This window comes from Pristiophorus japonicus, chromosome 4, assembly GCF_044704955.1.
Source record: "Pristiophorus japonicus isolate sPriJap1 chromosome 4, sPriJap1.hap1, whole genome shotgun sequence".
In the NCBI taxonomy this organism is placed as follows: domain Eukaryota; kingdom Metazoa; phylum Chordata; class Chondrichthyes; family Pristiophoridae; genus Pristiophorus; species Pristiophorus japonicus.
Window position 1 is genome coordinate 162,707,358 of NC_091980.1, and position 14,161 is coordinate 162,721,518.

General features: G+C 44.2%; 1 protein-coding gene across 1 annotated transcript in view; it reads left to right on the forward strand.

Annotated features, from left to right (window-relative positions):
* The window catches only part of LOC139263146 (probable G-protein coupled receptor 139), a 37,375-nt gene extending 31,396 nt beyond the window's left edge, over positions 1 to 5,979 (forward strand). The window contains exon 3 of the mRNA XM_070878764.1: positions 5,078 to 5,979. Coding sequence (XP_070734865.1) covers positions 5,078 to 5,979 — 902 coding nt within the window. The remainder of the gene's footprint in view (positions 1 to 5,077) is intronic.
* Positions 5,980 to 14,161: the final 8,182 nt, after the last annotated feature.

Sequence of the window (14,161 nt, forward strand, 5' to 3'; positions counted from 1 at the left end):
ACTGACCATTTCACTCTCGGCCTTCTATCTTTATACTCTATTTTGGTGGGGTGGTGATTGCCTAGTGTCAATCATTTTGTCCCTCAACTATGATCTAATTGTTCCTCCCTGCCTAGCTGACAAGGCCTTTTCTCTTATCTTTCTGGGAAAATGCCTTATGTTTTTGAGAGTTCCATGCTGTCTGGATATCCGGTCTTCTCCAGAGCAGACCCATGATTTCTTCACATCCTGTGCTGTCTTACATTTTGCAACCCTCTTCTCACTCTTGTGTTTTGGCCGAGAGGCCATTTGTCTCAATATTTGCGATCTGACCTTGCTGACATTCTTGTCATCTGTTCACGGTTGCATTTTATCATTTCTGTTCTTTAAGAATTTTTGTATTTAATAGCTATTTCTTACAATAACCACATTTTGGGTCTAATAACTATTTTCCCTCTCATTCTACTGATCTCCAGAGAATATAAACCCATTCTTCTCAATCTCTCCTCGTAGGACAACCTTCTCATCCCTCGAATCAATCTAATGAATCTTTGTTGCACTCCCTCTAAGGCAAATATATCTTTCCTTGGATAAGGAGACCAAAACTATGCACAATACTCCAGGTGTGGTCTCACCAGAGCCCTGTACAATTGCAACAATGACACCCAAATTCCTCTGAATACCAACATTTTCTAGTCTCTGACCTTTCAAAAAAGACTCCACTTTTCGATTATTCTTATCAAATTGGATCATTTCACATTTTCCCTCCTCTACTGCAGTTGAACTTTCTATATCCTGATGCAGCCCCCTCACTTGCCCACCTAGCTTTGTAGTCAGAAACCTTGGATACATTACACTTGGTCCCATCATCTAAGTCATTGCTTTAGATTGTAAATTGCTGAGGCCCAGGCACCGATCCTAGTTTAAACCTGCGAATCTGAAAACTACCCATTCATTCCTACTCTCTATTTTCTGTCCGAAAGCCAATTCATGCTACTCCCATTCCCATGAGCCTTAATCGTGCAAAAATCTCTTATATGCAGATGATAAAACAGTGCCAGGGTCAGTGCAAGACCAGCGGGAGATAAAAGGTGGGATTTGGGAGCAGCGGGGGATAAAAGCTGGGAGCTGGGAGCAGCAGAGGATAAAAGCTGGGAGCTGGGAACAGCGGGGGATAAAAGCTGGGAGCAGCGGAGGATAAAAGCTGGGAGCTGGGAACAGCGGGGGATAAAAGCTGGGAGCTGGGAGCTGGGAGCAGCAGGAGATAAAAACTGGGAGCTGAGAGCAGCGGGGGATAAAAGCTGGGAGCTGGGAGCAGCGGGGGATAAAAGCTGGGAGCTGGGAACAGCGGGGGATATAAGCTGGGAGCTGGGAACAGCGGAGGATAAAAGTTGGGAGCTGGGAGCAGCGGAGGATAAAAGCTGGGAGCTGGGAGCAGCGGGGGATAAAAGCTGGGAGCTGGGAGCAGCGGGGGATAAAAGCTGGGAGCTGGGAGCAGCGGGGGATAAAAGCTGGGAACTGGGAGCAGCGAAGGATAAAATCTGGGAGCTCGGAGCTTCACCAACGGACGGACCTGTGAGGGGAGAGAGAAAAAAAAAATCAAAGTGTGACATCACAGGAAAACAGGTAAGTGATTGGTTGGTGAGTATTTCTCTATTTCTCTCTTCTAAACTTGGGAATTGATTTAAATTAAGAGCCGTGGTACAGGTTAAAAACTATACGTAGATAATGCGATGTTTCAAAATGTGAAAACTATTTAGTTCAATAAAGTACAATAGAGATGGAAGGGTAAGGCGATGATTCAGCTGTGGAGGCTGGGTCATTGAATATATTTAAGGTGGAGATGGACAGATTTTTGAGCGATAAGGGAGTCAAGGGTTATGGGGAGTGGGTGGGGAAGTGGAGTTGAGGTCAGAATCAGATCAGCCATGATCTTATTAAATGGCGGAGCAGACTCGAGCGACCAGATGGCCTACTCCTGCTCCTATTTCTTATGGCACCTTATTGAATGCCTTCTGAGAATCCAAATATACCATATCCACTGGTTCCCACTTTTCTACCCCATCAGTTACATCCTCAAAAAACTCTAATAGATTTGTCAAACAAATCTCCCTTTCATAAAACTGTGGTGCCAATGCCGAATCATATTATGATTTTTTACGTGCTGTGTCCCTCATAATAGATTCTCGCATTTTCCTTACTTCTGATGTCAGGCTAACTGACCTATAGCTCCCTGTTTTCTCTCTCCCTCCTATCTTGAACAGCAGGGCTATTTGCTACCATCCAGTCCACAAGAACCATTCTAGAATCTAGAGAACTCTGGAAGATCAAAGCCAATGCATCCACTATCTCTGCAGCCACCTCTTTTAAAACCCATGGGTGCAGGCCAGTAGGTCCAGGGGATTTGTCGGCTTTCTCAGGACCCGTTCATTTTCATAACTAGAGTTCATCAACCATCACCAATTCTTCCATCGCCCCAGCTTCCTGCTCCCTCACACACTCTCAACTCTGTCACTACAGAAAAATCTGAATGAATTCTGATGTTCACCTTCTTCGCATACAGCGGGCCCTCATCTGCTCTTTTCCACTTTTCTTAGGTTTCATGCTATTCATTTATTTACTAATTTCCAAGGTAATGAATGATGTTTGACATATATTTTCAGAACAAATTACTGACACAGTTTAAAGGATTGAATTGCATTGTGTTTATGGTCAGTGAAGCTTGTGTGTATTAAATTCCACATACATTCATCTCAAACTATCGTTATCACTGGGATCTCTCTCTGTAATTCCCTTGCTCTCTGGAATTCATGGCTCGAGGGGTCGAATGGCCTACTCCTGCTCTTAATTCTCATGTTCTCTTTTGTTCTCTTATGTTCAAGTACTTTTTAAATGTGATAAGGGTTTCTGCCTCTACCAACCTTTCAGGCAATGAGCTCCAGACCTCCACCAGCCTTCTGGGTGATTTTTTTCCCCTCTCTTCTTCACTCTAATCCTTGTACCAACTACTTTAAATCTATGCCCCCTGGTTATTGACCCCTCTGCTGAGGGAAATACATCCTTCCTATCCACTCTATCAAAGCCTCTCATAATTTTATACACCTCAATAAGGTCTCCCCTCAGCCGCTGTATTCCAAAGTAAACAACTCCAGCCTATCTAATCTTTCCTGCTAGATAATATTTTCCAGTCCTGGCAACATCCTCGTAAATCTCCTCTGCACCCTCTCTGGTGCAATCACATCCTTCCTGTAATGTGGTGACCAGAACTGCATGCAGTACTCAAGCTGTGGCCTAACTAATGTTGTATAGAGTCCTAGTATAACTTCCCGTCTCTTATATTCTATGCCTTGGCTAATAAAGTAAAGCATTTCGCATGCGTTTTTAACTACGTTATCGACCTGTCCTGATACCTTTAACGATCTGTGGACATAAACTCCAATGTCCCTCTGTTCCTCCACACCTCTTAGTATCCTTCCATTTATTGTGTATTCCCTTGCCTTGTTGCCTCTCCCCAAATGCATTACCTCACATTTTCCCAGATAGAATTCCATTTTCCACTTTTCTGCCCAACTGACCAGTTCTTCGATATCTTCCTAAATCTTTCTTCCTGACTGTCAACCACATGGCTAATTTTTGTATCATCTGCAAATTTCTTTATCATGCCCCCTACATTTAAGTCTAAATCATTAATATATACTTCCAAAAACAAGGGGCTGAATACTGAGCCCTGTGAAACCCCACTGCAAACAGACTCCCAGTCGCGAAAGCACCCGTCAACCATTACCCTTTGCTTCCTGCCACTGAGCTAATTTTGCATTCAATTTGCCACTCTCCCTTGGATCCCGTGGGTTTTTACTTTTTTGATCAGCCTGCCATGTGGGACCTTGTCAAAAGCCTTGCTAAAGTCCATGTAGATTGCATCAAAGGCAGTGCCCTCATCGATCTTCTGTGTTACCTCCTAAAATAAATGCCATCAAGTTAGATGGCAACAGAAAGTTGCAAAGGGACATTGATTGATTGAGAGAGTGGGCAAAACTGTGGCAGATGGAGTTCAATGTGGGGAAGTTTGAGCCCATCCACTTGGGACCTAAGTAAGACAGATCAGAGTATTTTCTAAATGGCGAGAAGCAAGGAACTGTGGATGAGAAGAGAGAATTTGGGGTCAAAATACAGGAATCGCTAATAGCTCCTGAACATCTACAAAAAATAATTAAAGAGGCCAATGGAATGTTGGCCTTTATCTCAAGATTGGAAGGATATATTAGCCTGGGAGGGGGTGCAGCGCAGATTCACCAGAATAATACTGGGGCTGCAACGGTTAAACTATGAGGACAGGTTGCATAGACGAGACTTGTATTCCCTCGTGTATGGAAGATTAAGGGGTGATCTCATTGGGGTGTTTAAGATGAATAATGGAGTTGATAGGGTAGATAGAGAGAAACTATTACCTCTGGAGGGTGAGTTCAGAATAAGGGTGCATAACCTCAAAATTATAGCAAGGCAGTTCAGGGGTGATGTCAGGAAGTACTTGTTCACACAAAGGGTAGTGAAAATCTGGAACTCCCCACCCCACCTCCAAAAAGCTGTTGAGGCTGGGGGTAAATTGAAAAGGTCAAAACTGTGATTGATAGATTTTTGTTAGGCGAGGTTGAAGGTTACGGAACCAAGGCAGCTAAATGGAGTTAAGATACAGAGCATCAATGATCTAATTGAATGGCGGAACAAGCTCGAAGGGCTGAATGGCCTCCTCCGCTTCTAAAGTTCCTATGTCCCGATGTAATTCCCTTGCTTCCGTGGATTCTCAGCAAAGACCAGGAACCAGCAGGGAGGAATTCCCAAAAGGGAAACACAGCCTGATTCAGCATCTCTGTGATTATCAGAGCATCACAGAATGTTGAAAGAGTTGGTGCAGAGGAAATCTTTAATGGCAAAAGCATTAACCTCGGGTTGAAGTGAAAGATATGGGGAAGGTGGATTGAGGTAAAAGATCAGCCATGATCTTACTGAGTGGCGGAGCAAGCCTACTCCTGCTCCTATTTCTTGCCTTGCTCTCTGGGATGTCTATCTATAATTCCCTTGTTTTCTCTATTTATTCCAGTTAACTCAGTGGCCATTCTGATCCTGTCCCGAGGAAAATGTGGTCTCTCCAAATGTATCACCCGTTACCTGGTGGCCATGGCAGTGGCAGATCTGCTGGTCATTTTCACTGACGTGATACTGTTTACCGTTATTCCTTTTCACTTCCCAGGTACTTACCTGGACACCACTCATGCAGGTTCTGTCTTACATGTCCTGCTTTCTGCAGCCACAGACATTTCAGTCTGGTTCACCGTCACTTTCACCTTTGATCGATTTGTCGCAATTTGTTGCCAGAAACTGAAAACAAAATATTGCACAGAACAAACTGCGGCTGTGGTTATAGCGACAGTGAGTGTACTGTTCTGCTTGAAAAACATGCCTTGGTACTTTATATATGAACCTGACTATATAATTGACAATATACCCTGGGGCTACACCACATCACCCAGCTTTTACACCAATGCTGCATGGGTAGCATTTAACTGCCTCAGTATTATTTTAACCCCTTTCCTTCCATTTGTTCTGATTTCACTGCTCAATGCTCTGACTGTCAGACACATTTTAGTGGCTAGCAGAGTCCGCAGGAGACTACTGGGCAACAGCAATAGTGAGAATCACAATGACCCAGTGATGGAGAACCGAAGGAAATCCATCATTTTACTCTTCGCTATATCTGGAAGCTTTATACTGTTATGGATGACAAATGTTCTATATTTCTTTTATTGGCGAATTACTGACATTTATGATTACACAGGTCCCCATGATCCTGCATATATCACTCAACAAACTGGCTACATGTTGCAGCTTTTGAGTTCCTGCACCAACACCTGTATTTATGCAGTGACCCAGACCAAATTCAGACAGCAGTTGAAGCTTGCAATTAAATATCCATTCACTGCAATCGTTAAATTAGTTAAATAATGAAAGCAGCTCACCTTAAACCAGAGCTTCCTTTCTAGTATTGCAACTCGGTCTCTGCTTATTTATCATCCCATTCCCTCTCCATGTGAATCGGCAACGGGAGATCACTGACTCTGTTTGCAGTGCGTCTTTACCATCCTATTGACACTCCACACAATTCTGCAACAGATCGATTTTGAATGATCTGCTGGTTGAACAATATCTGACTACAGTTATTGCGTGAGATATTTCTGTATTGTGCGGCTAAATGGTCTCAAGTACAATTCTGATGCTGAATCTTTTACAGTAATCATGATTTATACAGAGGTGCCGTCTTTCAGATGAGGGATTAAACCAAGGCCCCATCTGCTCTCTCAGGTGGATGTAAATGATCCCATGGCACTATTTTGAAGAAGAGCAGGGCGCTATCCCCAGTGTACTGGCCAATATTTATCCCTCAATCAACATCACCAAAACAGATTGTTTGGTCATTAACAAATTGTTGTTTGTGGGAGCTTGCTGTGTGCAAATTGGCTGCCACCTTTCCTACATTACAAAAGCGACTTCACTTCAAAAAGTACTTAATTGGCTTCAAAGCACTTTGAGACATCCAGTGATCCTGAAAGGTGCTATATAAATGCAAATCTTTCTTCCTTTGTACGTTTACATATTATAATAAAGCCTGTACAACCCCTGTCACATGATTATCCGATTATTGCTCATGGGCTTTCATTGAAACAGCGAGTGGTGAAAAATACAGTGAGCCTGAAATTGGGCAGCAGTTCTCCCACTGTAAAATGGGTGGGAGGTCGGCAGACAGCTGGAGAAACCACCTATATGGCTGGACATGGCCACATGCCATTTCTTGGGTAGTCCTGGGGTCTCTCTCCGACATTGCAGCACAAACCAGGAGATCCCCCCTGGGGATTTCCAGGTCTGTGTCATCATTAGCCCCAGGAACTGAGGACATGGATTGCTAGCAAATGGGAGAAGGCCACTAGTCCCCAGAATCCAATCTCATTTTGAATCCTCAAGCCAACGTACCCACAAACCTTTCACCATATCTCTCCTTCATATCTATCTCTAGCCTTTACTAGGTGGCAAGTTTCCGAAGAGTACAGGGCACAGTAGATGGCACCCATATGTTCAGCATATGTCTTGCCTTGTGCGAATGGGTTCTGTTGCACCAGGTAACTGAGCTCACCACTCAGCATTTATGCTTCACAAAATAAGCTCATTGTGTGCCCACAAAACATGATAGACTGCAGTGTTCCTGCAGGCAAGGTGTGTATAGACACTGATGGTTACATAGAGGATCTTGTAGCATAGCGGTTATGTTACTGCATGAGTTTTCCAGAGGCCTGGACAGATGATCCAGAGACATGAGATGAAACCCTATCATGGCAGTTTGGGAATGAAATTGATTCAATTAAACAAATCTGGAATAAAAAGCTAGTATCTGGAATCTAGTATTTGTAACGGTGAAAATTAAATTACCGGATTGTCATAAAAACTCATGTGGGCCTTAAGGGAAGGGGACCTACCGTCCTTACTCAGTCTGGCCTATATGTGACTATAGACACATAGTAATATGATTGACTGTGAAATGACCTAGTAAGCCACTCAATTGTATCAAACTATGAAAATATATATTTGGAATAAAACCAGATGGATCGACCTGAGCATCGTTCTCGGACACGACAAAGGTACACCCCGCCCAGACAACGCTGCAAAGTCCTCCACACTAACATATTGGGTGTTGTGATAATTGCTGACCTAGTCATATGCACAGAAATGTAACTTTCAGCCAACATCCCAGACTCCTTCATCAGCACCCACCAGCAGGAACGAGCTGGTCACGCCGTGGCATTCAGGAGGCAGTGGCCCTGTGTCTTCTCACTCCCATAGCATCATGTCAAACATGGGCAAGGAAACCGCTGTCAGATTTCTAAATCTCTGGCATTAAATTGACAGCAAGACCGATTCTTTTAAAACAATTTGGAATAGTTTATTAAGCACACACACATGCACATCTATCAGAGAAACAGCAGTTCCCAGCTATCCTACAGATCTACTTAGTTACAACAGATACAATGATGTTACAATAAAAAAGATATAAACAGGTATATTCCACTTCCCTCCGGCAAAGCACACGACCTGCTCCATTGTCGATAGAGGAAGGTTCCTGCTTTTCCGTGTGCTAAGGAGAAGAAAGACCCAACAATCTTTGCTTGGATTATTACAGCCCTTACGGTCATTGTTTCTCAGGAAGCCTCAGGATTGGGTATTATTTTCAGGGCCATTCCTGATTGGCTTCTCCTCATACATGTGTCTGTCTGGAGGGCCGTGCCATTCCTTGATTAGGTTAATGGCTTTCCAATTAACATCTTTTCTGGTTTGGCAAGTTTCAAAGTCATGCTGACATGAACTTGGGGAACTCATCCATTTTGTTTATTTTAACACAGCAGCCTTTCCATATTATCTACACGTTTAAAATTTATATATATACAGAATCAATGTTATCATTACTAAACACTTTTATTCCTACACCGCCTGCTGATTACGACCTACGACCTTCCCTCCACTGATGAACCAATACTCCTCCATGTTCAACACTACTTGGAAGCAGCACTAAGGGTAGCAAGGGCACAAAATGTACTTCAGTGTCCATCACCAAGTCCCATCTTTGCACTGAAGACACCCTCAGCCGTGCTAAATGAGATAGATTCAGAACAGATCTAACAGCAGAAAACTGCGCATCAATGAGTCACTGTGGGCCAGCAGCAGCAGAATTATATTCCACCACAATCTGTAACCACATGGCTCGGCATATTCCTCACTCTACCATTACCATTAAAACGGGAGACCAACCCTGGTTTAATGAGGATTGCAGAAGAGCATGCCAGGAGCAGCACCATCCATACCAAAAAATGAGATGCTAACCTGGGGAAGGTACAACACAGGACTACATGCATGCTAAAGAGCAGAAGCAGCATGCTATAGACAGTGTTAAATGATCCAACAATCAATCGATCCGGTCAAAGCTCTGCAGTCTTGCCACATCCAGTTGCGCATGTAGGTGGACAATTGGACAACTAACAGGAGGAGGAGGCTCCATGAACAACAATCTTCAGCCAGCAGTGATGAGTGGATGATCAATCTCCATCCCCACCATCACAGATGCCGATCTTCAGCCAAATCGAATCACTCCAGGTAATATTAAGAAACGGCTAAACGCGCTGGACATGGCAAAGACTATGGGTCTCGACCACAACCCGGCTATAGTACTGCAGACTTGTGCTCTTGAAGTGGCTGCACGTCCAGCCAAGCGGTTGCAGTACAGCTACAACACTGGCATCTACCCAAAAAAGTGGAAAACTGCCCAGGTATATTCTGCTCACAAAAGGCAGGACAAATCCAATCCAGCAATTAGCGCCCCATCAGACTACTCCCAATCATCAGCAGAGTGATGGAAGGTTTGTTGACAGTGCTATCAAGTGACATTAAATGCCTAGTGTCAGCTCCATCAGGACCACTCGACTCCAGACAGCATTTCAGCCTTGGTTCAAACATGGACGAAAGAGCTGAATTCCAGAGGTGGGGCGAGAGTGACTGCCTTTGGCATCAAGGCAGCATTCGACCGAGTGTGGCATCAAGGAGCCCTAATAAAACTGAAGTCGGGAAGGAACAAGTCACACGATAGGTTTGTGGTGCGAGGAGGAGGGAAAGTAAAAGGTACACGCTTGCACCATCAGCAGCTTTTAAATCAAAGGACATTGTGGGATGAGGGGGTAGTGGGATGTGAGAAGGAGGATTAGGTTCGAGGATACTGTCATCTTCGATGGTTTCAGCCCCGCCGTTGGCCATGGCTGCAGTGATCGCCGCTCCAATGATAGCAATCACCATCTCCTCCATCGGGGTAAGGAGATGCAGCCGGGCCTGACCCACCGATCAGCTCCTGCTGCCTCTCTTTATGTGCCAACTTGTTCTGCAACAGAAAGGCAAGTGTGTCAGTGAGTGTCGTGCAATCTGTTTAGGTGATAAGCCTGTCATGGGTGAATAACTGGCAGTTTGTGCAAGCTGTGACATGTGTAAGAATAAAAGTGGTTTATTAATGATTAAAATTGATTCTGTGCATGTATAAATGTTAAAAGTGTAGATTATAAGGAAAGGCCTGTTTGTATTGAAACAAAATGAAAGCCCATGGGTTGCCAGCACGGGCTGAGTTTTGTACGAAACAAAATGGAAGCCCACAGAGCTGCCGCATGGGTTTTGTGTATTAGAAAGGCATTTAATCTAATCAAGAGATGGCTGAACCAGGCCAGACAGCCACATGTGTGAGGAGAGCCAATAAGGAACTGCCCTGGAACCAAGGTCCAATCCTGAGACTTTCTGAGGGACAATGACTTTGAGAGGTTTGAAGAACTCAGCCAAATATTCTTCTCTCTCTCCTGAACCAGCCAGCCAAAGGGAAGTAATGTATATCACTCTTTATTCTAACCTCATTGGGTGTATCTGTTTTAACTATGGTGGATGTGCTTGTGTGTGTGTGTCTGTGTGTGTGTTTTTAATAAACGGTTCCAGTTGTTTTAAAAGAATTGTATCACTGTCAAATTTAATACCAGAGATTTAGAAATCTTACAATTAGTGGAGAATGCAGGCACCTGGTGGAGACAGCTTTTTGATGATTCTTTTGAAAAATTGGAAATCTCGGGAGTTGCGATTCTAATCTGTGTTGCGAAGTATAAGCTTGAAACGATTAAGCAGATCAGGAGAAATTGCGTCTTAAGAAGTGGTCATCTCAATTGTTGTAACTATTTAAGTGGGGACCCACCAGTAGTTATATTCAAAAGACACAGAATGAAGGGATCGCTCATGAACAGAAAGCCAACAGTGAAAAGAAATGTTGAGCTAGTTTATCAGGAGAAGTTGTCCAAAAATTTCCCGATACAAGACATAGAAGAGTTAAAGGCACAGGCACGGCACATCCATGAGGGTCAACCTGCGTCCTTCACGGAGATGGTGAAACTTATCCAGGAGAGAGTAGATCAGGGAGAGCTGAGGCCAAAACAGGCAAACAGTCTCGTGGCATTCAGCACATTTTATTGTGCCCGGAGAGATGAGGAATTAATGAGACAGGATGCCAAAGTGATACAAGATTTGAAAGAATTGCAAGTAAAAGAGATTCAACTAAAAGAAAGAGAGAATGAAGGTATAAAACAACAAAAGGAAGAAGACCTCCAACTTGTGAAGCAGTTAAAAGAGGGTAAAATATAGCATTTAAGACAAGAAATTGGCAAATTAAGCCACAGTATTAAGCAATTAGAAAGAGGGGCTAAATAGGCAGCTTCATTGCTACAACAATAGTCTCTCAAACTTAAATGCCACAGCAGCCGTTTTGAAGCAAATGAAAACAAATTAGAGTTAAAAAATATATAAATTAGAAAACTTGAGGCTCCAGCAAGAGATAGAAGATGCTGGGGGCCATTAAGGGAAGTCATTAAGAAGCCACATAGGGAGACAGATCACTCCCAGTGCCAACTAAAAATGTGAGGCTAAAAAATAAGTTAGGGGAGCAGCAGGCCCTGATATCCGCAGTAACACGGGGAGCCGTAACAGAGACAGCAGAAGGGGACGAGGGGGAGACAGATTGGGAAGAGGAAGAAAGTCAGTATAATCCCCAGGATAGTGGTGTAGAATGGGATACCTTGGAGACACAAGAGCCAATTGTAGCCGTAGTAACCACTTCTTCACGATATAATGTGCACGGCCACTTCACGAGTAACCATACCGACTCACAGACCAAATCTGGTGCTGGCACCATGGCGTGTAGCCACAAGTTGGGGCCCATTAATGATGGGGACGACCCACTGGAAGTTGATAGGAGGTGGGCAAATTTCAAGAGGGGGCACCCCGAGTTGGAAGAGAGAGACTTAACACAAGTCCTCCTCTTGGCTTGTTCCACTTCCCTAAAAGATAATCTGCCAGACTCAGTCCTCCAACCTGGTGCAGTGGCCATGCACTCATGACCGAGATCCTAAAGCATTTAGGGATCCGAAACTTGAACTTAGTGGCTCTGCTTAATCGGACCAAGCAGCACCCAGAAGAGACCCCGAGAGCCTTCAGTAATCGCCTGTACAATATCTATCAAAGCACGCAGAACCAGGCACCCGCAAATGCTACAGTAGGAAAGAATCAGGAACAATTTAAATCGATGTTCCTTACTCAACTCCACACTTTAGTTCAAACCACCCTGGGAATAGCCATGAGGCCCACCAATCAGTGGACAGATATAGAGACCAGCGCTCAAAGAGCCTGGGAGATGGTAAAAGACCAGTTAAAGGGGAAGTCACAACTCACTGCAAATAAACCAGTGTCAATGGTGGAGGAATCTCGAAACTACCCCTTTAAGGGACAGTGCTTTAATTGTAAGAAGGTAGGCCACCTAGCAAGAGACTGCAGGAGATCCAGACCAGCACCGAACCATGATGCAATGCACAGATACCTCCCAAGGGACGAATCCAAGCCCACTGGGACAGATCAAAGATTGGATCAATTGATAACTTTTATACAAACCCAAATTGCCATGGGGAGGATGCATTGGCAGTCATTTTCCAACATTCCATAGACTCTGGATAAGTTCCTATAGGGTGGAGTGTAGCCAATGTAACCCCACTTTTTAAAAAAGGAAAGAGAAAACAGGGAATTATAGACCGGTCAGCCTGACACCGGTAGTGGGTAAAATGATGGAATCAATTATTAAGGATGTCATAGCAACGCATTTGGAAAGAGGTGACATGATAAGTCCAAGTCAGCATGGATTTGTGAAAGGGAAATCATGCTTGACAAATCTTCTGGAATTTTTTGAGGATGTTTCCAGTAGAGTGAACAAGGGAGAACCAGTTGATGTGGTGTATTTGGACTTTCAGAAGGCTTTCGACAAGGTCCCACACAAGAGATTAATGTGCAAAGTTAAAGCACATGGGATTGGGGGTAGTGTGCTGACGTGGATTGAGAACTGGTTAGCAGATAGGAAGCAAAGTGTAGGAGTAAATGGGTACTTTTCAGAATGGCAGGCAGTGACTAGTAGGGTACCGCAAGGTTCTGTGCTGGGGCCCTGCTGTTTACATTGTACATTAATGATTTAGACAAGGGGATTAAATGTAGTATCTCCAAATTTGCGGATGACACTAAGTTAAGTGGCAGTGTGAGCTGCGAGGAGGATGCTATGAGGCTGCAGAGTGACTTGGATAGGTTAGGTGAGTAGGCAAATGCATGGCAGATGAAGTATAATGTGGATAAATGTGAGGTTATCCCCTTTGGTGGTAAAAAGAGAGAGACAGACTATTATCTGAATGGTGACAGATTAGGAAAAGGGGAGGTGCAACGAGACCTGGGTGTCACAGTACATCAGTCATTGAAGGTTGGCATGCAGGTACAGCTGGCGGTTAAGAAAGCAAATGACATGTTAGCCTTCATAGCGAGGGGATTTGAGTGCAGGGGCAGGGAGGTGTTACTACAGTTGTACAGGGCCTTGGTGAGGCCACACCTGGAGTATTGTGTACAGTTTTGGTCTCCTAACTTGAGGAAGGACATTCTTGCTATTGAGAGAGTGCAGCGAAGGTTCACCAGACTGATTCCCGGGATGTCGGGACTGACTTTTCAAGAAAGACTGGATCAACTGGGCTTGTATTCACTGGAGTTCAGAAGAATGAGAGGGGATCTCACAGAAACGTTTAAAATTCTGACGGGTTTAGATAGGTTAGATGCAGGAAGAATGTTCCCAATGTTGGGGATGGTTCAGAACCAGGGGTCACAGTCTAAGGATAAGGGGTAAGCCATTTAGGACCGAGATGAGGAGAAAACTCTTAACCTAGAGAGTGGTGAACCTGTGGAATTCTCTACGACAGAAAGATGTTGAGGCCACTAAATATATTCAAAAAGGAGTTAGATGTAGTCCTTACTACTAGGAGGATCAAGGGGTATGGCGAGAAAGCAGGAATGGGGTACTGAAGTTGCATGTTCAGCCATGAAGTCATTGAATGGCGGTGCAGGCTCGAAGGGCCGAATGGCCTACTCCTGCACCTATTTTCTATGTTTCTATGTTTCTAAAATCATTTACTGGTGCATGCAATCGCCGATGCACACTCATTAGAGAGACCCATTCAAGGACCGATCCTGTGACAAGGTTCGGCCCCCAAAG